General features: G+C 43.9%; 1 protein-coding gene across 2 annotated transcripts in view; it reads left to right on the top strand.

The window, feature by feature from the left end:
- Positions 1-27408, top strand: part of GRK4 (G protein-coupled receptor kinase 4) — a 357240-nt gene that overhangs the window by 314452 nt on the left and 15380 nt on the right. For both annotated transcript variants that reach the window (XM_077477876.1, XM_077477877.1), the window contains exons 9-13: positions 859-1049; positions 11019-11056; positions 12545-12634; positions 22191-22399; positions 25784-25921. In XM_077477876.1, the coding sequence (XP_077334002.1) occupies positions 859-1049; positions 11019-11056; positions 12545-12634; positions 22191-22399; positions 25784-25921 (666 nt within the window). The remainder of the gene's footprint in view (positions 1-858; positions 1050-11018; positions 11057-12544; positions 12635-22190; positions 22400-25783; positions 25922-27408) is intronic.

Below are 27408 nucleotides of genomic sequence, written 5' to 3'. Positions count from 1 at the left end.
ATAAGCGGAGTGGGCACGGACCAGCCATTCGCCTGCTCATTGGGGATCAATGGACAGATTCCTGCCCTGTGTGAGCCTCACTGCTCCTCCTTATCCTTGGGTTTCCTTGTGTTTTTCATTTCCCCTGTGATGTCTTGATGCTTTTGCTTAGTTGATAAAATAAATAAAAAAATAAAAACTATTCAGAAGATATCTGTAAAACTAGAAATAACAATATATCAGGCATATATAAAACACGTTTTAATTCAGTCTTCTAAATTTAAAAAAGCGTTTTAATTCAGTCTTCTAAATTAAAAAAGCATATTTAAAAATCATTAAATATACACTATATTACCAAAAATATTAGGACGCCTTCCTTTACACCCACCCGAATTTTAATGGCATCCCAGTCTTAGTCCGTAGGGTTCAATATTGAGTTGGCCCACCCTTTGCAGCTATAACAGCGTCAACTCTTCTGGGAAGACTGTCCACAAGGTTTAGGGTCTATGGGATGACTTCATTAGTTTGCTGCTTCTTGATTGTCCAGCCACCAAGGTAGGTAGGTGACTAAGCTGTAGTGTATAACTGCAGTAGGGAAAACTGTGGACACCAACCTGGCTGTGTTATCTGGTAGGGTTTTGTAAATCTCGGTACTGGATGGATATGAATACAAATCCTTTGGCAGGTAAAGCCAGTTCTCTTATGTGTATTTCATCTGTGTGTTGAGCTCTTTGACTGAAGTTCATTTTATTCTGGAAGTTCAATGTATTGTAATTGTAAATCCTGCCTGAGTGATAATCTTTTATCTATTTTATTCAGTGTTATCTATTGTCCATAGGCTGACATTGTGATTTAAACAATATCATTTTGGTTCCTTAGGTTAGTTTAGCCTACAGCTATGAAACAAAGGATGCCCTTTGCTTAGTGTTAACTATTATGAATGGCGGAGACCTGAAATTTCACATATACAACATGGGGAACCCAGGCTTCGATGAGCAGAGAGCAGTGTTCTATGCTGCAGAGCTATGCTGTGGACTGGAGGATCTACAGAGGGAGAGAATAGTTTACAGGTAAGAGAGATTTGCTGTGTGTGTGAGAAATGTGAAATTACTGTGTGGCAGCTGTTCGGTTTATTATGCATTTCTGTATGGTGAGGCTGGCAGCCATGTTGGTGAGGAGAAGGATCAGACAACAGAAGGGCTGATCCCCTCCTTCAGCAGAGATCTCATGGCTGAATGGCTGGGTTTTAGGTCACATGACAAGCACTGGAGAATACCAGGTGCAGCATTTTCATTTTAAACTTGAACTCATTCTCTCCTTTTAATTCTTCGCTATGGGCACCACCCCCTACATCCTTTTTTTTTTAGATGTTTTCATATGTATATTTCTTAAAATCCATCTGCAGGTGAACCAAATCTGTTTCATCCTTATTCCACCCACTTCATAGAGTTTCAAAGTAAAAAATTAAAATACATTTTTTACCCAATTAAGTCACTGCTTGATCCTCCAAGACACCACCTCCAGAATGGCGCTCGCAGGTCACCTTTTTTGACTATGGCTCTGATCAGGTGCTTCACAAACACCCCCCCCACCACTGTAATTCAGGTGCCCGGCACCCGAAAAGGGACCAGGTGCCTGAAAAGACACCACCTCCAGAACAGTGGTGTCGCCCCCTCTCTCCTGCCACCCCCTCTTGCACCAATAGATTCATGCATTGCATGAATCTATGTCTGCCGCTGCCACCCCCTATTCAGGCGCTTGGTCCCTTTTCGGGTGCCGGGCGCCTGAATTAAAGTGGCGGAGGTGTTTTTGAAGCACCCGATTAGAGCCATAGTCAAAAAAGGTGACCTGCGAGTGCCATGCTGCTCGCAGGTCAATCAGCTGTGTTAGAAAAGCGAATGAATATTCACTTTCCAAAACACTAAACCACCTCTCCGCCAATCAGTTGCTCAGATCTGTTACCCGTCACTTGATTGGCTGAAATGGCAGGCGCTGTGATTGGACGCCTATCAGGTGTCCAATCGTAGCCGAGGACGGGAGAAGACGTCGAGGAGCTGTCCTACCGAGAAAGAGGAAGTGCAGATGGCAGGAGGGGGGCACACTGGCAGCATTTGATATGGCACACTGGCAGCATTTGATGGGGCACAGTGGCAGCATTTGATGGCAGCATTTGATGGTGCAGTGGGAGCATTTGATATGGCACAGTGGCTGCATTTGATGGGCTCAGTGGCTGCATTTGGGCACAGTGGCTGTGTTTGATGGGCACAATGGCTGTGTTTGATGGTACAGTAGCGGCAATTGATGGCACAGTGGCTGCGATTGATGGTACAGTGAGGCTGCAATTGATGGGGGTTTTTTTTCAGAATTTTTCAGTTTGTTTGTGCCCCCCCCAAAAAAATTGTGAGCACCAGCCGCCACTGCTCCAGAAGTAAAGATCGGTGCTCCATTACTGCAGTCAGGGCCCACTGCCAACTGGTCTTGTTGCTGTGGCATGTCGTGATGTTTTCTTTCTTGTACATCACAGGACAGAGGTCGTTATATTCATTATTACTTGGTTTATGCTGCCACCTTCAAGTGCATGCACACTGACCCAAAAAGGCAGGCAACAAGCCTTGATAGGCTTATACTCCTCACAATGAAGGATCATCCTACTCATGCAGGTGGGGGGGCATCTATTGGCTTTCATGGTCATCCGGATGTAGGAAGACACAGAAGAGTAAGTCTGCAGTGTCGTGTCCAGAGGCTACAAGCTGGAGATTTGCTACTTTCTTTTTCATGCGTTATCCACTCAAGGTATCTTCGGATCCACAAAAAAAGAACAGTTTTTATTGTGGCCCTGAAAAGACTAGTGTCCCAAGGAGTCACTGCACCCATACTGGGTTGGGTCTCAAGTAATCTATTGAAGCCAGTTCACAGATCCCAAGCCAAACGGAGACGTCTTTCCCATTATGCAGTTAGAGTCTCAACCAGTTCCTGAAAGTAAATAAATTCAGGATGGAATCCACCTGATCATTGATTACTTTACATTAATCGGGGGGGGGGGGGTTCCTGGCATCAGTGGATATCAATGATGCCTACCTACACATCTAGCTTTTTTTCCTGCCTCGCTAATGGTTTTTGTTGTTTTAGTTTGTGGCCTTACCTTTCCACAGCCCACAGGGTGTTTACCAAGGTTTTGGCTCTAGTTCTAGGTTGTTGAGGACCTGGGGTAACTGGACAAATCTGCTCCTTGGGGAGCAATCGGCTTAGAAACATGATATCAAAATCCAACAGACAGTACAGATCCTTGAAAGCTTCAGTTGGGTGCTGAACCTTCAGAGGTCAACCTTGGTTCAGACTCAATGATTGAACAGGGGAAGGTAGTGCTCCTGCAGGAAAAATGTCTCTTCGATCTCGCATGGAGTTCCCGGGGTCACTAAGGCCCCTCAATTTGGGCTTGCATAAAGGGCTGGGAAAGTATAGTAACTGACTTTGATGCAGTCCCCCATGCCCAGTGTCACTCCAGAGCGATTCATCTCAAAATCTTGTTATGGGACAAACTTCAGGAATCCTTCTAGCTTGACTACCAAACCAAGATCGGTTCTAGAGTGATGATGTCAACGCAGATCCTGGATAACCGCAAACCTTTCGTTCCATTGAAATGAAAGGTCTTAACAACTGTTGTCAACAGGTAGGGTTGGTGAAGTGTTCTGGACAACCTCTCAGTTCAGGGAACATGGCTAACCGAGGAGCAGGAGTTGCCGATCAACATCCTGGAACTTGGGGCTATTTAGCTGGCTCTCATAAACAGGTCTATATGCCTTCAGGGTCCCCCCAGGCTCAGGGTGCAGTCAGACAATGCTAAGGCTTTGGCATACATCAAGAAGGGACAAGACATTGTGCTGCTCAGGAAGAAGTGGACCTGTTCTGGTCTTAGAAATAATTTTACATTCTTGCCCTCTCCACTGTGCACATTCCCGATGTAGAGAAATTTGTCACGATTGTGGATTTTCTCAGCCATCAGCAACTGAATCTGGGAGGTGTGAGCAGAGATTTGTCTGCAGAGGGGGACAGCAGATGTGGTTCTATTGATGTCCTGATTCAACAAGCTGTACTGGTTTGTGTGTTAAACCAGTGTTTAAGTGTGCAAGGTTCCTGTTTACTCAGTCAAGACTTCTGTTGTTCAGGTTTGTAAGACTGCTATCTGGTCTACTTTCCACAAATTTACAAGTTCTATCAGATAGATGTTCATGCCTTTGCAGATGCCAGTTTTGGCAAAGGTCTTGAAGGAGGCTTTGTAGTGGAGTTTCCCCCATTCTGTTTTCATGTTTCGAGCATGTTGGTCTTGTTACTGTATTGCACACTCCTCATATTTAGTGCACTGGGAAATCCCAAGTAGTTATGAATATTAAATCCTCTGTGTCCTGTAATATACGAGTAAGAAACTAGGATTTTTGGTTTACATGTAAAACACTTTTCTTGGAAATCCTCTGTGTTCATGATGTACTCCAAGAAAAGGATTTTACAGGTAAACCAAAAATCCTAATATCACACACTGGACCTCTGGACCCTGCAATAGCCAGCAATTGTGAAGTTTCCAAGTCGCCCAGAAAGTGGCATGGGCACATGTAGAAGGAACCTCCCACTCTGCAGGCCAGAAAAAATAAGACTTTGCAAACAACCTATCCTGTGACATTGGATTCAGGCAAGTAAAAATGGGATTTTTATATACAGCTTACCTGTAAAATCCTTTTCTTGAGAGTACATCACGGGACACAGGAGCTTCATTACATAGTGGGTTATATAGGCACCTCTGGTGATTGGACACTGGTTGACCCTAATTAAAGAGAATTCCTCCCCTATATAACCCGTCCCATCTGGGAGGCACCTCAGTTTTGTAGCAAAGCAATAAGAAGCCACGTAAAACCCAAGAGGGGCGGGAGCCCTGTGTCCCGTGATGTACTCTCAAGAAAAGGATTTTACAGGTAAGCTGTATATAAAAATCCCATTTTCTTGATCATACATCACGGGACACAGGAGCTTCATTACATAGTGGGATGTCCCATAGCAATGCTCAGGTTGATGGGAGGGAGACACAGATCATAAATATAGACCGCCAGGGACCTGAGGACCTAAACTGCAGCCTGCAGTACACTGCGCCCGAAGGCGATATCCTCTTGCCCTCTGACATCCACCTGATAGAATCTGGTGAATGTGTGGACTGATGACCAAGTCGCAGCCTTACAGATCTGAGCCAGGGAGGCCTGGTGATGCACTGCCCAAGAAGCACTGACAGCCCTAGTAGAGTGCGCTTTCACCTGAGAGGGAGGAATCTTCCCCTTTAAGCTATAGGCCTGAGAAATAACTTGTCTGATCCACCTTGAGAGAGTGGACTTTGACGCTGCCTGACCCCTTCTAGGGCCTTCCGGCAGAATAAATAAACAGTCAGTTTTCCTTATCTGAGCAGTTGCTTGAAGATAAAGACTGATTGCTCTAACCACATCTAAAGTGTGTAAAGATTCTTCCTCTATGGACTGAGGATTCGGAAAGAAAGGATGGTAGGATTATATCCTGATTCAGATGGAAACCCGAAACCACCTTAGGTAGAAAGGACCCGCTGGGACGCATAACCACCCGTTCCTTGTGGATAATTAAATACGGCTCTTTACTGGAAAGAGCCGCCAATTCTGATACTCTTCTAGCTGTGGATATGGCTACTAAGAAGACCAGCTTTTTAGTCAAGAGAGCTAAAGAAGCCAGATGCAAAGGTTCAAATGGTTGGCCCTGTAAGGCCGAGAGAACCAAATTCAGATCCCATGGGCATACCGGAGGTTTAACTGGCGGTTTTATCCGCATAGCCCCCTGGATAAAAGCCCGTACTAGGGAGTGTGATGCAAGAGGTTTTTGAAAAAAAAATAAAAAATACCGACAGGGCCGAAATCTGCACCTTGATGGTGCTTATGGCCAAATTCATTTCTAGGCCTGATTGGAGAAAGGCCAAGATTCTGTTAATGACATACTTTCTAGGATGCCATCTCCTGAGTTCACACCAGGAAACATATGTCCTCCAGATCTTGTAATAGATACGCCTGGAGGCCGGCTTTCTGGCATTGACCAGAGTAGAAAGGACTGGCCCCGAAAGGCCACGGTCTCTCAGAATGTGGGTCTCAGCAGCCAGACCGTCAAATTCAGACTGCGTAAAGCAGGATGGTAGATTGGACCCTGTGAGAGCAGATCTGGCCGGAGAGGGAGGGTCCATGGCCTGCCCACTGCCAACTTCATGATTTCTGCAAACCATGGTCGCCTGGGCCAAGCTGAGGCCACCAAAAGGACCGGCTTCGACTCCCTCTTGACCCTTCCCAGGAACCGCGATAACAGCGGGCTCGGGGGGAAGGCATAGATCAGATTGTACTGATCCCAGGGAACCGTCAGAGCGTCTGACCCCTGGGCAAGCGCATCTCTTGTCCTTGACACAAACCTGTCCAGTTTCCTGTTGAATCTGGACGCAAACAGATCCACGTCTGGAGTGCCCCACTTGTGACATATGTTCTGAAACACGTCGGGGTGCAGAGCCCATTCTCCTGGGCATAACTGCTGGCGGCTGAGAAAATCCGCCTGCCAATTCTCTACTCCTGGGATGAAGACTGCAGAAAGACACGGAACATGCTCTTCTGCCCAAACAAGTATGCGATTCACCTCCTTTTGGGCCACCAGACTTCTGGTACCGCCCTGGTGATTGATGTAAGCCACTGCGGTGGCATTGTCGGACTGAATCCGAACTGGGAAACCTCGCAGTCTGTAAGACCACTCTATGAGTGCCATGTAAACTGCCCGAATCTCCAAGATATTTATGGGCAGCAGACTTTCGGTCGCAGACCATTTCCCCTGCGAGCACGTTCCCTCTAATACGGCTCCCCAGCCTGTCAGGCTGCCATCCGTTGTGACGATCTTCCATGAGAGGGGAAGAAAAATTTTTGCCTTTCAGCAAATTCCTGGTTTGTAACCACCAGACAAGACTTTTGCGTGTCCCGGGGGATAAACGCATAGGAAGATCCAGGGATTGGGGCTTCCTGTTCCAAACCGCCAGGATGCATCCTTGCAGAGGCCTTGAGTGGAACTGGGCGAATGGGACGGCCTCGAATGAGGCGACCATCTCTCCCAAGAGTCTCATACATAACCGAATGGAGGAAGATCTTCTGCCCAGAATCAGGCGCACCAGATCTCCAATGGCCAAGGCCTTTGGCCTTGGAAGAAACACCCTGCCCTGAGCGGTGTCGATAATCAAACCCAGGTAATCCAACCTGGTGGTCGGTTGCAAGGACGACTTTTCTAGGTTTATAATCCAACCTAGGCGCTCTAGATGTTCTAGCGTCCTGGTGACGCTGCGACTTAGGCACGCTGCAGTTCTCTCTACGAGAAGCAAGTCGTCTAGGTAAGCCATGACGGCTATGCCCTGAACTCTTAAGATTGCTAAGAGAGGGTCCAGAATCTTCGTGAAGACTCGAGGGGCCGTAGCCAGCCCGAACGGCAAGGCCACAAATTGAAAATGGCGCCGCTCTACCGCGAACCTTAGAAACTTCTGGTGTGCGGGAAATATTGGCACATGGAGATATGCGTCTTTGATATCTATTGATGCCATGAATTCTCCCCCTTGCAGGGAGGAGACCACAGTGCGCATTGACTGCATCCGGAAGGTCTGGATATGTAAAAACCGGTTTAGGTCTCTCAGATCCAGGATAGGTCTGACACTTCCGTTTGGCTTTGGAACGGTGAAGAGATTTGAATAAAAACCTGAACCCTGCTCTTTCGGGCTCACTTCTACTATCACACCCTGGGATAGTAACTGATCTAAGGCCAGGAATAGCGGCTTCTGCTTTACTGGATCCTTGGGGATCCTTGACCTTAGAAAACGAGAAGGTGGAATCTCCTGAAACTCTAGCCTGTAGCCCAGAGATACCGAAGAGATCACCCACCTGTCCTGAATCTCTTCCCGCCAGGCGCCTGCAAACTGCAGGAGCCTTCCCCCCACTCTGCCGAGCGGGGGCGCCCCTTCACAAGGAGGTCTTGGGGTCTGCTTGGCAGGCTTTCGCCCCCAAGTCCTTTTCTGTCCCTGGGCTCGGCCCTGAGGCTTTCTAGCAGAGGAGGGCTGGGAAGGCCGTCGCCACTGTTTAGAGCTTGATGCTTCGGGAGAGAGAGTACGCCTGAATGAAGGACGTTTGCTCCTTTTTGACTGGAAGGAGAGTAGACTTACCTCCTGAAATATTTTGGACCAATCTATCTAATTCTTCCCCAAACAAACGCTCCCCTTTAAACGGGAACCCAGTCAAATGCTTTTTGCATGACATCTCAGCAGCCCAATTTTTTAGCCATAGGGTCCTTCGCATGTGAACCAACATGAGGGACAAACGCGATGCTTGTTGGACAGAATCCAAAATCGCATCAATTATGAAACACAAGATGTGAGGCATCTCTGCATAATTCTCTACTTCCTCACTGGGAAGGAGTCCAAACATCTGTTTAACCTGTTCCTTGAGGAACTGACACAACCCCACGGCTGCGACTGTAGGTTGCACCACAGCGCCAGCCATGGAAAAGGAGGCTTTTAATAAGGTTTCCAGCCTTTTGTCAGCTGGATCCTTAAATACCTGCGCATTATCCAAAGGACAAGTTAGGTTTTTATTCACACAAGAAACAGCCGCATCGACAGATGGGACGCCCCATTTCTTGGTAAAACTTTCCTCCACAGGATAATGCATAGAAAACCTTTTGGGAGGAGTAAACAGTTTATCGGGATGTCCCCAATCCTCATACATCAATTTATCCATTAAAGGATGAATTGGGAAGGAACAAGCAGTCTGTGGGGCTTAACTGACTCCCAGGGAAGAGACAGAGGACGTAGCGACTTCAGCAGCAGGCATTCTGAATGTGGTACGCACCAATTCAGTATGATACTGCACCTGCTTTCTGAGTGCCTGGGAGGAGGGGACTATCTCCTCTTCCTCTGACTCATCCGACTGCTCATGATCCCTATCCAAAGATAGGAATCCCTCCTCATTTTTAGAACAACTATCTGAGAGAGGGATTTCAGCAGAGGGAGGGGATCTACCCCTTTTCCTGCTATCTTTTAGGGAAGCAGAAATAAAATTCATGATCCTCCCTTCAAAACCCTCCAATGTAGCCCTAAGGGAGTCCTCAGTGACATAAACCGGGGCTGCGACATTAGGAGAGGCTGCAAAACCTGACAGGTGCACTGACTCGTTATGAGAGGCTGGCTCCAGTCTTGCAGAGGGGGATGGTAATTTACAGGCACTTTTGGAACCCCTGGACCTAGGCGGTGACTTGCCAGTGCTCTTATTATCTCCCCCTGAGACCCTCTTACGAGGAGACATAGTACTAAGCTACAAAGCAGAGGTACTAGTACAAATGCGATCACTGTTGCGCTTAAAGTCTCACAATAAATCAATATATGCTTAAACTGCACAACCTGATGCTGAGTAGGTGTCTTAAAGTTTGCCTGGATCCAATCCCCATGGATGCTTACAGCCCACAGCTCCTGTGTCTCCAGTTACAGTCCCCTGACGCTCTGGGCTTTTTAAAACTGCCGCCTGGCACCTGCGCAGTACAGCGCCGTGCACTCTAACGTGCACGGCTCGCAACCACACCCCCCCTCCTCCATTAGGCCAGGAGCGCGCCCGGCACGCGTGCATGCGCCCGCGCGCGTGCACGAGGACCGTGGAATCCGGGGGGGGAAGGAGAACCCAAAGGGAGCATCGTGGGACCCCTGACCTGCGTGGGACCCCTTTTTACCTTTAACTGTGGCAGGAACTGTAAGGAGACGTGAGTAGCTGGAGAACCAGGCTTTCACTGAGCGTGTTTGTATTGAAAGGCATGTAAGTATGCATCAGGCTGCTCTTACTCCCTCTAGTGGTGGAAACCAGGTAAGACATACAACTACTCACAATGAAGAAATCCATTCATATATTTAAATATATAGGATGACTTCCCTTACCTGTCCCCGCCGCAGGAATTGCTGATATCAGACCAATTCCAGCCTTCACCCATCACGGCGGGTATTGTTAGCCAACCTTCAGGTATATCTGGGGCTCTTACGAAAAGATCCTCCCACCTGGGCCATGTAGAAAGCTCTGCCAGAAACTTACGGGCGCTCTGAGTAAACAGTACCCCAAGTCTGGTTTTCCCAGAGCCCAGTCTTCCAATGGAGAGGACTTACAGGCAAAACCTCGTTTCTTCGGCAGACGAGGCCCGGGTACCATACCATCATGGGAGTCAAATATCGGCCCGAGGTATGGATCCGGTTTGTTGTAGCCCTTCGGCCCTCGCAGGGACCTGCATAGAGCTAAGTTTTACGTGACCATCAACCAGACACTGGCGAAAAAACTGAGGTGCCTCCCAGATGGGAGGGGTTATATAGGGGAGGAATTCTCTTTAATTAGGGTCAACCAGTGTCCAATCACCAGAGGTGCCTATATAACCCACTATGTAATGAAGCTCCTGTGTCCCGTGATGTATTATCAAGAAAGGGGGTTTTAAGTTGATTGTTAAAAAAATTCAATAGTTAGGGGTATCTGCTTTAAGGTATTCCCAAAGTTCCCTATTTGTTTTTTGAGTTTTTGTTTTTATATAGACTAGGACATAGGGTTATAACTTCTTTGGGTTTTTCATCTGTAATTTCCTGTCTTGGAGACACAGCAAGAAATGAGAATAAATATCTCCTAAATGAGGGTAAATCCCCTTTTAATTGTTACCAGAACAAGAGTCCATATTGAAATATGTTCTTTATTCTTTTTTGGTGACTGCTTTTACATTTTGGATATTCCATTACTTTGTCTGGTGACAGTGTTCACCATTACAAATAGAGATGGCTAATCTCCTCAGCAGGGACACAGAGAGAAAATAAATAAAATAATCAGTTTTTCCTTTTAGGTACCTTTTTTTAACATCTAGTGATTTTGTTTTTATTAGCCAAGTTGTAACTTAGACTGTTTGTTTTTATTACATTGAGCCTAAAGGTTTCCCTAATTTTTTCTTATTAATTTTAGAGACCTAAAGCCAGAAAACATTCTGCTTGATGACCGTGGTAAGTGTATGTTTTTATTTGCAATAATGTTTGGTAGAACCACTTGTATACACTTTTAAATGTGCTACAAAATGTTCTGCATTACAGAAAACGTACAAAATAAACCATTCATTTTTTTGTGTTTATTAAATGAGAAATACAGTTGAAAATAAACTCTTCAGTTTTTCATTCTTGGAATGGTATGTAGCACCAATCCATCCCAATAACTTTTGTGGGCAACCTGGTGATCAGAACAGCCCTCTTGCTTTACCAATGTTTATTGTAGAGAAGGTACTCCTTCACACACCCACTGTTTGCTAGCTTTCACAAATAGAAAACCTTTTGTATCATTAGGGATGAAAATGAAGGCTTCTGCAATACACATATTTAAAAAAATGTTGTTACTATTATTTAGTGAATGCAAAAGACAAACAGATTAGATAACTGCCAGTCAGATTTACAGAGTTGCCATGCTTGTGATATGTTGCCTCATTATTTAAAGCCAACCTGTGCCTGGGCTATGGACATTCAGGGTATTCATAGCATGCAGTAAATAAGCTGTAAAACAAACTCCCACTGACTTCTGTAGCTGCATGTATTGTGGAAAAAACATCCTCACTTTCTGCAGCAGAAGCACAAATGTTTTTTGATTTGCTCTCTCAGCAGCACAGCCCAACCTGCTTCACTTTAAAATGAACATCTATCATTGGGGCACAGTTGGAGAGAGCAGTAGTTTAGAACTAAGAATCCATCTATCGCTTTCTAAGAACGTACCCCCCTGGCGCCAGAGATGGGGCACTGTGTTTCCCTTTGATACAAACTTAGAGGCACTATTCCTCTCAGACACCACTGATGGGGCACTATTCCTTCCAATGAAACAAGTTAAAACCAAGAAACAAGTTAAATTTAGAAGGTGATTGGTTACCGTTCAGAGCCGCACCCGATTCTGACTGCTCCCGTTTTAGTAAATATCCCTCTCCCTTTCTAAAGCCTTGTACACACGGTACGAAAATCAGAAGTGGATTGTCATTTGACAGACTATTGTCCGAAGTTCTTAGCGTTAGTACGCTCTTTTCAACAATTGTTTTCCAATTTTAGCCCAACAAATGTTGGATGACATGCTAGTAAATTTTTGTCAAACGACAGCTACACCTCAGATTTTCATATGGTCAGTACACAAATCGGTAACACAAAGGTTGAAAGTACAAACAAGCATGCTTGGAATCAATGCTCACCAAACACAAAATTAGCAGAAGGGGCCCAAAGGGTGGCGCTCAAGAGCTGAAACTCCTCATAGTATGTCACTACGTTTGTGTTTGTAGCTCAACAATTTGTGCTACGTTAGTATGCAAGACAAGATCCTAGCACACGCCCTTTTGACAAACATCAGACGCTTGGTTGTCCAACAATTGTACCGTATGTTCGAGGCTTAACGCTCCAGCTGTAGAACCTTATGTCTTATTCCCTGTGGCATGAAGTCATCTCACATAATGTTCTTTCATCATACAGGGCACATCAGGATCTCCGATCTTGGGTTAGCTGTGCAAATCCCTGAAGGCGAGTCTATCCGTGGCAGGGTTGGCACCGTTGGCTACATGGGTACGAGTCTTATTATGATTCCTAATATTTACAGTGGAATTCCTCTTCTTTATACAAATATAATATGATTACCACAATTTAGCTGTCTGTAATAGTCTGTAAGCTGCCAGTACATGTTTCTGTTGCCACAGTAGCCTTTTGTCTCTATGCGGTCTCTCATACACACACTGCTTGGCAAGAACTTGAAGGAGGGTGGGCACAGCTGCTTCAAGGTAACCTGTTCTAAGAGAATATGATGGCTGCCATTGCTAGTCTCTCTTACTGAAAATGCTATTTATTTAAATGTGTTGTTGCTACAATGTGTCCAGTACTTTAATTGTCATCGATCAAGTATGTACAGTGCCTTGGAAAAGTATTCATACCCCTTGAATTTTTTCACATTTTGTCATGTTACAAGCAATTACGTAAATGGATTTTATTGGGATTTTATGTGATAGACCAACACAAAGTGGCACATAATTGTGAAGTGGAAGGAAAATGATAAATGATTTTCAATATATTTTACAAATAAATATCTGAAAAGTGTGGTGTACATTTGTAATCAGCCCGCCTGAGTCAATACTTTGTAGAATCACCTTTCTCTGCAATTACAGCTGCAGTTCTTTTGGGGATGTCTCTACCAGTGACGTTGTTGCCCATTCTGTATTGCTTAATAGCTCAAGCTCTGTCAGATTGGATGAAGAGCATCTGTGAACAGCAATTTTCTAGTCTTGCTACAGATTCTCAATTGGATTTAGGTCTTGACTTTGATTGGACCATTCTATCACATGAATATACTTTGATATAAACCATTCCATTGTAGCTCTGACTGTATGTTTAGGGTCGTTGTCCTGCTGAAAGGTGAACTTCTGCCCCAGTCTCAAGTCTTTTGTAGACTCTAATAGGTTTTCCTATATTTGGCTCCATCCACCTTCCTATCACCTCTGACCAGCTTCCCTGTCTCTGCTGAACAAAAGCATCCCCACAACATGATGCTGCCACCATCATGTTTCACGGTGGGGATGGTGTGTTCAGGGTGATGTGCAGTGTTCGTTTTCCGCCACAAATAGCATTTTGCTTTTAGGCCACAAAGTTCAATTTTGGTCTCATCTAACCAGAGCCCCTTCTTCCACACATTTGCCCCCCACATGGCTTCTCCCAATCTGTAAACAGGACTTCTTATGGCTTTTTTCAACAATGACTTTCTTCTTGCCACTCTTCCATAAAGACCAAATTTGTGGAGCGCATGACTAATAGTTGTCCTGTGGACAGATTCTCCCACCTGAGCTGTGGACCTCTGCAGCTCCTCCAGAGTTACCATGGACCTCTTGGCTGCTTCTCTGATTAATGCTCTCCTTGCCCAGTCTGTCAGTTTAGGTGGATGGTAGGTCTTGGTAGGTTTGCAGTTGCAGCCATACTCATTCCACTTTTAGATAATGGATTGAACAGTGCTTTGTGAGATGTTCAAAGCTTGGGATATTTTTCCATGACCTATCCCTGCTTTAAACTTCTCCACAACTTTATCCCTGACCTGTCTAGTGTGTTCCTTGGGCTTCATAATGCTGTTTGTTCACTAAGGTTCTGTAACAAACCTCTGAGGGCTTCACAAAACAGCTGTATTTATACTGAGATTAAATTACACATAGGTGGACTATTAGGATAGGGATGAGGAGGATATTTCTTTGTAAAAAATTTGAAAACCATTTATCATTTTCCTTCCCCTTCACGATTATGTGCCACTTTGCGTTGGTCTATCACAGAAAATCCTAAAAAAAAATACATTTACATGTTTGGTTGTAACATGACAAAATGTGGAACATTTTAAGGGGTATCAATACTTTTGCAAGGCACTATAGATCAGGATTTCTGACTTCAATATGATTTTCTAATCCGCATTCTTGTTCCAGGTCATTGACTTAAAGTGCTGCAATCAGAGAAATAGTATTTTTCTCTCAGTACAGGTATTCTTTAACAAGCCATACACTTTAGATTTTCATCTTTCAGCCCAGAAGCTGAGCAAGATAAAATAACTCTATTTCCCCATCTACGCTAAACACCATGGAAGGCAAAATCTCCCTGCCGGTTAATTTATTCGGACAGCCGGCACCTTGGGCTGCATGCGATACCAGAACAGTGGCTGCATCTGGTAGGATTTTAACACCTGGATTGAGTTTTCGGTCAACTTTGGTAGAGCCGGGTGATGCCAACATGGTCACCCATGGCTTGGATTTCGAATATGGCTTACATTAATATGTGCCCTATCACCACAGAGTCACTTCTACCCAATAAGTTATCTGTAAAAGGAGTATACCGTATTTTTCGGACTATAAGGCGTACCGGATTATAAGGCGCACTAGCAACGACCGGCTGATAAAATGGATATTTCCATATATAAGGCGCATCGGACTATAAGGCGCACTGGATTATAAGGCGCATTTAATGAAACACAACTCGGATGCGGTACTGTAAGTCAAATTTTATTCAACTCTTTAGCAATAACCATAAAATGGTCTATAACAATAACTCTTAACACTGTTCAGTTAAATACAAAACCAGACACTCACTTTTTCACTTTATTCTTCAATAACTCTTAACACTGTTCAGTTACCGGTGAATACTGTACAAAACCAGACACTCACTTTTTCACTTTATTCTTCTCCCGCAAATCCATCAAATTCTTCATCTTCAGTGTCTGAGTTTAACAATTGGGCGATTTCGGCATCAAGCACGCCCGTATCCCTCTCATCATTCTCATCAGTATCCGAGTCAGTCTCGTTGCTGTCATCGGTACCGGTACTTAGCTGTTCAGTGATAATTCCGGACTTCTTGAAAGCTCGGATTACACTGGTGACTGATACCTTCGCCCAGGCATCCACGATCCACTGGCAGATAGTGGCGTAACTCGCCCGGCGTTGCCTCCCTGTGTTGGTGAATGTGTGTTCGCCTTCTGTCATCCAATGCTCCCACGCAGCTCGCAATTTAACTTTAAATGACCTGTTGACACCTATATCTAGTGGCTGCAGTTCTTTGGTTAATCCACCCGGAATGATGGCAAGCACCGAATTAGTTTTCTTCACTTGGGCTTTGACAGTATCTGTCAGATGGGCGCGCATGGAGTCACAGACCAATAGGGATGGAGATTCGTGGAAAAAGCCACCCGGTCTCTTGACGTAAACCTCTCTCAGCCACTCACTCATCTTCTCCTCGTCCATCCAGCCCTTCGGGTTAGCCTTGATGATGATGCCAACCGGAAACTTTTCTTTTGGCAGAGTCTTCCTCTTGAAAATTACCATGGGTGGTAGTTTCTGGCCATTAGCCTGGCAACCGAGAACTACAGTGAAGGATGACTTCTCGTTTCCTGTAGTGCGTATAGATACCGTACTGGTCCCTGTTCTCTCGACAGTACGGTTTACAGGGATATCAAAGGTAAGGGGGACCTCGTCCATGTTGGTGATGTGCTCTGGTCGGATCTTCTGTTCATTGATCTTGTTCTTGCAGTAGGTACGGAAAATGGCCAGCTTTTCTTCGTAATCCTTTGGCAGTTGCTGTGACATAGTGGTTCTTGTGCGGATAGAGAGATTCCGCCTTTTCATGAAACGGAAGCACCAAGAGGGACCTCCTCGAAAGTCGTTGATCTCCATGTCGCGTGCGATCGCTGTTGCTTTGAGTCGAATAGAGACAGTAGAGACACTTCTACCTGCGGTTCTCTGTTCAATAACCCACTGTTCAATTTTGTCCTCCAACTGTGGCCATCTTGCTTTGTTTCCTCGGAAACTCAGTTTGGTCTTCTTTACCTGGCGCAGGGCATCTTCTTGCTTCCTCCACTTCCGTACCATTGATTCATTAATGTTGAATTCTCTCGCAGCTACTCTATTTCCATGCTCTACTGCATGACTGGTAGCCTTCAGTTTGAAATCCGCATCATAAGCATGTCTCTTAACAGGAGCCATTTTTGGGGCAGCGGGTATACCGTAGAAAATGAACGAATGAATGCGCACACCTCCTGACTAAGATGGCCGTAATGCCCGATCCAAGCAGTGCAGCTTCCTAGCTTTGGTAATCCCACGAAGCTGCACTGCTTGGATTGGGCATTACGGCCATCTTAGTCAGGAGGTGTGCGCATTCATTCGTTCATTTTCTACGGTATACCCGCTGCCCCAAAAATGGCTCCTGTTAAGAGACATGCTTACGAAGCGGATTTCAAACTCATCGCTATCAGTCACGCAGTAGAACAACCTGAGAGAGGTTTACGGTACGTCGGTTTACGGTAAGAGACCGGGTGGCTTTTTCCACGAATCTCCATCCCTATTGATCTGTGACTCCATGCGCGCCCATCTGACAGATACTGTTAAAGCCCAAGTGAAGAAAACTAATTCGGTGCTTGCCATCATTCCGGGTGCATTAACCAAAGAACTCCAGCGATGTCAACAGGTCATATATAAGGCGCACCGGATTATAAGGTGCACGGTCGATTTTGTGAGAAAATTTAGGCTTTTACGTGCGCCTTATAGTCCGAAAAATACGGTAAATAGACTTCCAAGGGCCCATGTTTTGCAAAACCACAACACCTCCACTTCCCATCCACTGAAAATTTTCTACACTTATAGATGGTGCTCCCTCACCGCAGCGAATATTGGAGCAGCAGCTGGGTAACAGAGATGTGGTGGCTTTTCAATCCAAAGCATACTCCCCCCCCCCCCCCTCTTTTTATACAGGGGTGTTATTGACCCTGTATTGGCAATGGCATTTTTAAAGGGAAACGGTCACAATAGAATGTGACTTTACATGCTTAAAGTGATTGTAAACCTCAGATATGAAATATGAACAATGCATATCTCTCCATAGTGTGTACTTGTCTCAATCCAGAGCACAAAATGTCATTTGTGTCTGCTGCCCCATTCCTCTGTTATCTGCATGAGTCACTTCTGAAAAGATTTACTGACACCAAGAGAAAAAAAAAGGTGACAGTGGAGGGATCTCCAGCCTGTGATTGACAGCCTCAACTCTGTTCCTGTGTGCTGTGTGAAGGGGGTGTGTCCCTTCCTTCCAATCCGCTCTCAGAGCTCTCTTTACTGAGCTCTGCAGTGTGTAATTTCAACTCTCCGCCCCCTGGTTTATAAATTCTGAACTTTGAATGAGAGAAGAGAAGACTGCAGATAAACGGGTGCAACTTATATAGGAAGATTTGTTTTATTTCTCCATATACCCTGAGGCCAGTCACTTCACTGGGTATATGTAAGTATTTTCAACCAATTTAACCTTGAAAATATTTATATTTGGCCTCCTATTTAATTTTGGTCCCTGGAGTCAGGCTATTAACTCCAAGAGGGGTTAGAGGTCACCTAAGGTCTAACAGCTGGTTCCTTATAATTTTCCAAATCTCTTCTAAGTAAGCCTGTACATTTGTATGCATTAAAGACTGAATATTCTGATTCTGGTCCTAACATGATAGGTTCACTTTATAATCCACCAATAACAGATCTATGTCCTTGTGATATTTGTTTTAATAGTCTTTTTCTGCTTGTGTATTCTTTGCCACTAGCATACAAGAGTGCCCATGAAAGTGTGTTCTGCTTTAGCGAGAATACTTATGCTTGCAACTGGGTCTTCCTGCTAACTTTTGGTCCCCAAGCACTCCTACAGCCTCATAGCTGTATATCTGTAGTATTAAATCTAAGGCACTGCTGCCTCTGATTGCTAGTCCCAGGAGATTTGGAGTAAGAGTTGATGGTATCACGATCCCAGATAGCAAGCAATTGCTGCAAGTTTGAAAATGACATGCTAAGCTATTGCTAGACTTGCCAGGCTTTGCAAGTTTTTTGCACAATTACAGGAAGTCCGCATTGCATGACTCCAGATTAATTTACTTTGCAAACATCTGCTGGAAGTTCTGGTTGAGTTATGATGTGCAATTGTCATCCCCCCAGGGATTACTGTGGCTGAATTTTCATGCTGTAGTCTTGCAGAGCTTTTGCTGTAGACTCACCACTGCAACTTTGCTCTTGCTAGAGACATGTCGCGCACATTTGCTACAAATTGGAAAAGTGTCAACTAGAACTCGTGCTTCAAGTGCTCTACAAGTGTACAACCAGCCAGTGAAAATGTGCAGCAAGTTAACAAGACTACAATTCAACACTGACACAAAGTTATCCTTGCTATCTGGGATTGTGCTTCTCATTGTTCTCCTTGCTGGAGGCTTTGACACAAGGAAGAAAAGCCCTGCCTCTACCAAGAGAGCAGCTTCCATACAGAGACACAGTGCAGTTAAAGGCATGGTAGGTCAGTAATGGGCAAAGATCAGCTGCAGGGAGACCACAGGCAATACTGGGGACTAGTCCTTTAACTTCTGCCTGCCTTTTGTGGGCCACCACTTTCAGAGTTCATGTCCTCTTTAAAATCTGTGAACTATCCATGTGGTTTAGAGGAGAAAAAGAATTCAGCTATGCTGGGATTTGTGCAATAGATTTTCCTGCTCTTCTGCCCAGTAAAATATTAATGCTGAAAGACTTTTTCCTGCCAGTCATTTCCACTGATTAATAAGTAAATATTCAATTAGCTTGAGCAGGATGGTATTAGCAGTCTGCCTGGGTGTTCAGCTTAACATAGAAACATGGATTTATATTTTAAGCACATAATCATTTTTTTCGGATTATGTTGTAGCAATGTTGTGAATTCCCGTATCACTTTCAAACGCACATCACATGAAAAAAATCGAAGTCATTCTGTATTATTTGGGACTTGAGTTTTTCACGTTGGAAGTTTATTTTTATTTAATTTTGTTGTATTATATCTAAAATATATATGATTTTTAAAAAGATAATAAATACATTTCCCCATATTTGAAACCAATAGTGTGATAAAGTTAAAACTGGATGAATGTGTCTATAATCCAGATTCCAATGGCATTTTCTGTTGCAGGTTGGAATTTGCTTAGTTCCTAAGGGCAACAGTCACCTCCTGCAAGTTGATGGGCAGGCAAATCAAACAGAGCAGCATCTTTTTGAGAGTTTACCAGCAGAGATTTGTTTGAATATAATTCTTACAAAAGAATATTTCTCTGAGTTTTATTTTTTTTTCTGTTTCCAAGGGGGCTAAAGTACAGTGCCTCAATTAAAACATTCATACCCCTTGAAATTTTCCACATTTTGTCATGTTACAGCCAAAAATGTAAATGTATTTTATTTGGATTTTATGTGATGCACCAACACAAAGTGGCACATAATTGTGAAGTGGAAGGAAAATGATAAATGGTTTTCAAAATTCTTTACAATTAAATATCTGTGTATAAGTGTATAAGTGTGGCGTGCATTTGTATTCAGCCCACCGGAGTCAATACTTTGTAGAACCAACTTTCTCTGCAATTACAACTGCAGATCTTTTTGGGGAAGTCTCTACCAGCTTTGCACATCTAGAGAGTGACATTTTTGCCCATTCTTCTTTGCAAAATAGCTAAAGCTCTGTCAGATTCGATGGAGAGCGTCTGTGAACAGCAATTTTCAAGTCTTGCCACAGATTCTCAATTTGATTTAGGTCTGGACTTTGACTGGGCCATTCTAATACTTGAATATGCTTTGATCTAAACCATTCCATTGTAGCTCTGGCTGTATGTTTAGGGTCGTTGTCCTCCTGGGAGGTAAACCTCCACCCCAGTCTCAAGTCTTTTGCAGACTTCTAAGGCCGCGTACACACGGGCGGACTGTCTGGCCAACTAAGTCCGTCAGACAATCCGACAGACAGTCCGTCCTACTTTTGAATGAACGGACTTGACCACACACGATGAACAGACAGTCCGCTGAAAGCTTGCGCGATGACGTGTACAGCACGTACGACGGGACTAGAAATACGACGTCCAATACACTGCAATGCAACCTTCGGCCGTGTAAATCCTTTCTGAGCATGCGCCGTACTTAGTCCGTCCAACTTGCCTACTCACGAGCGGACTGTCCGCTGAAACCAAAGTTGGACGGACAATATTACGGAAATTCCGAAAGACTTCGTCCGCCAGACTGTCCGCTGAAAAAGTCCGCTGAAGCCCACACACGAGCGGACTGTCCGCTGAAACACGTTTCAGCGGACCAAGTCCGTCAGACCTAAGATTGCCCTGTATTTGGCTCCATCCAACTTCCCATCAACTCTGACCAGCTTCCCTGTCCCTGCTGAAAAAGCATCCCCACAAGCTGGGACTGCCACCACCATGTTTCACGATGGGGATGATGTGCTCAGGGTGATGTGCAGTGTTAGTTTTCCGCCACACATAGCGTTTTACTTTTAGGCCAAAAAGTAAAATTTTGGTCTCATCTGACCAGAGCACCTTCTTCCACATGTGTGCTGTGTCCCCCACATGGCTTCTCGCAAACTACAACCAGGACTTCTTATGGCTTCTTTTACTAATGGCTTTCTTGCCACTTTTCCATAAAGGCCAGATTTGTGGAGTTTCACGACTAATAGTTGTCCTGTGGACAGATTCTCCCACCTGAGCTGTGGATCTCTGCAGCTCCTCCAGAGTTACCATGGGTCTCTTGGCTGCTTCTCTGATTAATTCTCTCCTTGCCCAGTCTGTCAGTTTAGGTTGACATCCATGTCTTGGTAGGTTTGGAGTTGTGCCATACTTTTTTATTTATTTTTTACATTTTCATATGATGGATTGAATAGTGCTTTCTGAGATGGTTAAAGCTTGGGATATTTTATAACCAAACCCTGCTTTAAACTTCTCCACAACTTTATCCCTGACCTGTCTGGTGTGTTCCCTGGCCTTCATGATGCTGTTTGTGCACTAAGGTTCTCTAACAAACCTCTGAGGGCTTCACAGAACAACTGTATTTATACGGAGATTAAATTACACACAGGTGGACTCTATTTACTAATTAGTTGACTTCTGAAGCCCATTGGTTTCACTAGATTTTAGTTAGGGGTATCGGAGTAAAAGGGGCTGAACACAAATGCACGCCACACTTTTCATATATTTATTTGTAAAAAAAGAACAATGAAAACCATTTATAATTTTCCTTCCATTTCACCATTATGTGCCACGTGGTGTTGGTCTATCATAAAAAATCCCAATAAAATACATTTACGTTTTTGGTTGTAACATGACAAAATATGGACAATTTCATGGGGTAGGCACTGTATGGTATAGTACTTTGTCCCTGTGAGGTTGGATATGGCACCCCTCGTCCCTCCACAGCTGTCCGACAACACAGCTAGCAAGGAGACAGCTGTTTTACAGATGACACTTTTCCCTATCTCCAAGCACTTGCCCAAGACAAAAGTCTCTCAGAAATACAAGGCTTGTCATTTCCAGGTGAGTGGCAGTGCTTGGAGGTGGTTAAAAATGTTTCCTGTCAAAGCTGCTATCTCCTTGCTAACTGCAATGTCAGATGTGGGGTGGAAGGAGGAGGGTTATCCTGTCTGACATCACAACTAGTCTTGGACAGCACATAGAAATATGGAACAACATGGGAAATGGACTAATAATAATGATGTTAGACTTCTTAATTAATGCTATAATATTGTTGTATGTAAAACAATGTACTGATGATAAAACGAGGGCCTTTAACATAGAATCTTCTGTCTGCAGCCCCAGAGGTCATCAACAATGAAAACTACACTTTTAGCCCCGACTGGTGGGGGCTCGGCTGCCTTATTTATGAAATGATCCAGGGTCAGTCTCCATTCAGGAAAAGGAAAGAGAAGGTGAAGAGGGAAGAGGTGGACCGGCGAGTGAAGGAGGATGAAGAGGAATATTCTGAGAAGTTTTCAGAAGATGCTAAATCTATCTGCAGGATGGTAAGTGCAGATGGAAAAGTGGGTATAGTCAAAGAAGGTACTTTGTTGTGTGGATAGTAGATCGTTCCCCAAGAAGAGCTGAACCCAAAACCTGGAGTATAATTGTCCATACATGAACAGTTATTTGTCCAAATAAGTTCTACCATATACTTTCAGGGACTAAAGGAAGACGGCATTGGTGCCTGGAAGTGGTTCTTGTACATCACCTCTATTGTCCTTGATGTTATGCTCTATGGACTAACTAACCAATGTATCATAGATATGTGGCCACCATGGTGGATGGTAAAATCTGATGCCTGTCAGGTCTCTTGCCCTCTGGGACAAATTTGGGTGGGTTGGATGAAATCAAGGAACAAAGCACCATCCGAACTTATGTTTATTAAGTTGCCTACCCTCTGTCTACCTGTACCCAGGATTCGTAGAGCATTTTGTAATATTGGATGGTAGTATAATGCCTGTAAGAAATTTTTGATGTCATGTTGGTGCTTATGGGCTTTGAAAGGGAGAAGTGGGCTCTCTCTGTGTTCCTGATCACCCCTAGAGCTCAGGCTGGAAATAATTTATTAAACCAAATATCTCAATTCAAAGTCGGCCACATAAATTGTGCATTGTTTTTATTAATTCAGCTGAACCATAAATTTATAGGGAACAAATATAGCTGCTGCCATGCATGTACAGGTATGTAATTACAAATTATACAGATACATTATTTAACAGATAAGATTATTTATATAAAGGTGATCTCTTGTACGTCTAAAAAAAAAAAAAAATCTGAAGATATTGTACGTTCCAGCTGCTGTGATAACCAGGGACCTAAAATTACTTTTCAGTAAGAGCACAATTTGAGATATTATTATAATGTTTACTTTGTACTTTTTATATGACTTTTGAGCATTTTACAACTTTGATTTTCATAGTTTTTTTTTTTTTTTATTACAGCTTTTAAGGCATATTGGTTACACCGATTCTCACATGGTTCTACATAAGACAATGTGAGAAGAGGCCATAGAAAATGTTATATAAACATTTAAAAGATGTAGTATGTTATTTTATAAGCTTGTAAACGCTCGCAAATTGTCAAATAACATTGGTCAACAATCGTTATAGTTTCCTTTAAAGCTACATATTTCATAGGGGGGTTTACAATTCATAATTTGTTCTCAACACCAAAAGCCCAGTACCAAAAACAACCAGCACTGGACTCCTGGTCTAGAGATCCAATGCCCGCCCCCTCAATGTACATAAATAAAAACACTGTCTAATACTTCAAGATCGTATGACCTCATGCACACTGGACATTTTTACAGATGCTGTTTTTGGCTTCAGGCATTTTTTTTTTCTGCAACCAGTAAACTCCCCAGCATGTTATCCTATATGTCCATGCTCACATAGGCTTTTAACAGCGTTTTTTGGCAGGGGCGTTTTATGGCTGGAAAAACCCCCCAGAACTAGTGGGTTTGAAGAGGTGTTTTTCAGCTGTAAAAATGCTCCAATTCCCCCCAAAAAATGCTTAAGTGATTATAAAGGCAGAAAGTTTCTTATCTTAACCACTTTCAGACCGGACCATTTTGCTGGCTTAAAACCAGACCACTTTTTGCAATTCGGCACTGCCTCGCTTTAACTGACAATTGCGCGGGTGTGTGACGTGGCTCCCAAACAAAATTGACGTCCTTTTTTTTCCCACAAATAGAGCTTTCTTTTGGTGGTATTTTATCACCCCTGCGGTTTTTATTTTTTGCACTATAAACAAAAATAGAGCGACAATTTTGAAATGCATTATTTTTTACTTTTTGTTATAATACATATCCCCCCAAAAATATATATATATATAAAAAAAAATGTCCCTCAGTTGAGGCCAATACGTATTCTTCTACATATTTTTGGTAAAAAAAATCACAATAAGCGATTATTGATTGGTTTGCGCAAAAGATATAGCGTTTACAAAATAGGGGATTGTTTTATGGCATTTTTTTTTTTTCTACTAGTAATAGCGGCGATCAGCGATTTTTTTTTTTTGTGACTGCGACATTATGGCGGACACATCGGACATTTTTGACACATTTTTGGGACCATTGTCATTTATACAGCAATCAATGCTATACAAATGCAGTGATTCCGGTGTAAATGACACTGGCAGTGAAGGGGTTAACCAGGGGGTGGCAGTGTAGGTGTTAAGTGTTCGTAGGGGTGTGTTACTAACTGTGGGGGGCTGGGCTTTGTGTTAGTGAACACTCATCTCTGCTCCAATCACATGGAGCAGAGATCAGTGTCACTTGTTGCTAGGCAGAACGGGGAGATGCTGTTTACAACGGCATCTCCTTGTTCAGCCACCCTGTGAGACGATTGCGGGTATCCCCACGGGGGTCCCGACCGGCACGCGAGCGAGCCGGCGGCGGTGCGCACGAAATGGCAGGGTGGCATTTTAAAATGGATGTACCTGTACGCTAATATGTTTGCCCATGCCACATTGGCGTGCGCCGGTCGCAAGTGGTTAATGTATTCTATACCTCCTAATATTTGAGGTCCATCTCTATCCAGCGATGTTGTAGGATTGTCTTGACTGCTTAGGACTCCTCTCCTCATTGGCTGAGATGGCAGCTAGGCGCCAGTGGCTCCCTCTGCTGTCAATCAAAGTCAGTCAGCCACTATAGAGAGAAAGGGGGCGGGGCAATGGACACGCAGAGTTGGGACTCGGCTCGGGTGCCCCCATAGCAAGCTGCTTGCTGTGGGGGCAGTCGACAGTAGGGAGGGACCAGGAGCACCGAAGAGGGACCTGAGAAGGGGAGGATCTGGACTGCTCTGTGCAAATCCACTGCACAGAGCAGGTAAATATAACATAACATGTATGTTATTTTTAAGTAAAAAAAAAAAACAAGACTTTTTAATGCAAAAACACAGCAAAACTTGTGTTTTTAACGCAGTATTCTACAGTTAAAGCTACTGACATTTTTAGAACATCCAGTGTGCATGAGGCTTAATTGTTGCTGCTTGAATTGGCCCACCGTGCCTTGAAGGCTAACTCTACTTTCATGGAAATGTCTGTCTTAACAAAGGGTTAGAGATCTCAAGGCTTGGATCTCAAGGCTTGGATGCTGCATTGTATGTTAATGAGGGAAAATCAATCTGTCCCCACTTTGTCCCTCTACTTTCACTTTGAAATTGTTTAGCATAGCCTGCCGTGTTCTCAATGGCTTGCTCCAAAGGAACCACTATGAAGGTAAGAGTTATTTAAAAAAAAAAAAAAATTTTGATAATGTGTGAATTCTTAAATTTGACTGCAGAAGTTGAACCACGCTTTAAGGAAAATATATAGCAGGTCAGCACCTCCAGTGTTCTAACTTTGATGAATAATGAGCATGCCCTGTGTCTTCATTTCCCACCTAGTTGCTGACAAAGGACCCCAAGCAGAGGCTGGGCTGTAAGGGGGATGGAGCAGCAGGTGTAAAGCAGCACACGATATTCAGGAACGTCAACTTCAAGCGTCTTGGAGCCAATATGCTGGATCCACCCTTCGCTCCAGATGTAAGTAGTTCTAGCTCCAGAATGTGGGATGACCAGGACCACCCTTGTGTGATCTTTGCTTATCAGGGAGAACCTTTTAACGGGACGTCCTGACTGATGACATCCTCAGTGTTTGGCCTTGTTCAAGCAGGCCTACTTAGTGTTACTAAACCCAGGACCTTGCATTCACTATATCCCACAGTACACAGAACATGGAAATGCAATTATTTTAGTAAATATAAACTGCTAAATACCTTTTCTTATCAGCAGTATATAGCAGTCTTGTGACTTCTATCAGTGTCCGGCTGAGCATTGGTTAAAGGTTGTAAAAGGAGTTTTCATTCTCTGACTGTCCTATGAGGCTACATGACTCCTGACTTTCTGTCTGGACAGTGCTGATTGGCCCTGTGCTGATCACATACACCCTCCCATTTTTTACTTTTTTTTTTTTTTTTTTAATTTTCAAGAAAAGGAAACATAACATTCAAATTCAAAGACTAAACATATATGTTTAGTCTTTGAATTTGAATGTTATGTTTCCTTTTCTTGAAAACTAATAAAAAAAAGAGTTTAAACACACACACCCTCCCAAAAAACAAAACAAAAAAAAAACACTCTAGCAGGGCACACCAATCTGAGCATGTGCAGAGTGCTCCCTAGGGCTCTGTTCTATCAGGAAATGGTTTGGGGATTGTGGAAGAAGGGGAGGATCAGAGAAGAACGGATCAAACAGCCGTTTAACACAGTGCAGAGGATTAAACCCTTAGATTCCACAGTGAGTATAACAAGCATGCTTTACTGCATATACAGACTGATTTTACTGTTGCGGTCTTAGTAACACTTTAGGTATACATCCGTGTGAGGGCCATGTTTTTCCTGCACAGGATGCACAGGTGTTCTGTACCTTTGCATGTGGGCAGTCCCATTCATGTCAGTTCGAATGCAGCAGCTTCATGGACACAGCCGCTGCTCCAAATTTGACATCCATGTGAGTGCGGGTCCCCGAATACAGATCTCAAATTGGGAGCAGCAACTGTGTCCATGTTTAAATAGAAAATCTTACTCATTGTTCACTAATATAAATGAGCCTCTACAGTCCATTTACCATGGTTTCTTATGATACACATTCACTTCTAGTCCCACCAGAAACGCAAGTGTTGTGTTTGTGATGCGATTTTTGATGCACTTTGTTTTTTCCCTTTAAAAACACTGTATATAGCTGGTTGTTAAGGAGCGGGCAGAGAAGTGCTCGCTGACAACTGAATGTAAAAAAAAAATTGCAGGCAAAAAACAATTTGTGAAAAACATCGTGGGGTCCCCCCCAAGTCCATTCCAGGCCCTTCTTGTATGGATTTGGAGAAGACTCCTATGCCAAAATGAAAAAAAAAATTGTGTGGCGTCCCCCCAGAATCCATAAAAGATCCTTATGCATGCAGCCTGGTAGTAGGTCAGGAAAGGGAGTGGAGGAGTGAGTGCCCCCCACCCCAAAGCACCTTGACCCCATGTTG

Source organism: Lithobates pipiens, unplaced genomic scaffold, assembly GCF_037356315.1.
Source record: "Lithobates pipiens isolate NorthernLeopardFrog02 unplaced genomic scaffold, aLitPip1_a1.2 Scaffold_13, whole genome shotgun sequence".
NCBI classification, from domain to species: domain Eukaryota; kingdom Metazoa; phylum Chordata; class Amphibia; order Anura; family Ranidae; genus Lithobates; species Lithobates pipiens.
This window is presented reverse-complemented; position numbering and strand designations above follow the sequence as displayed.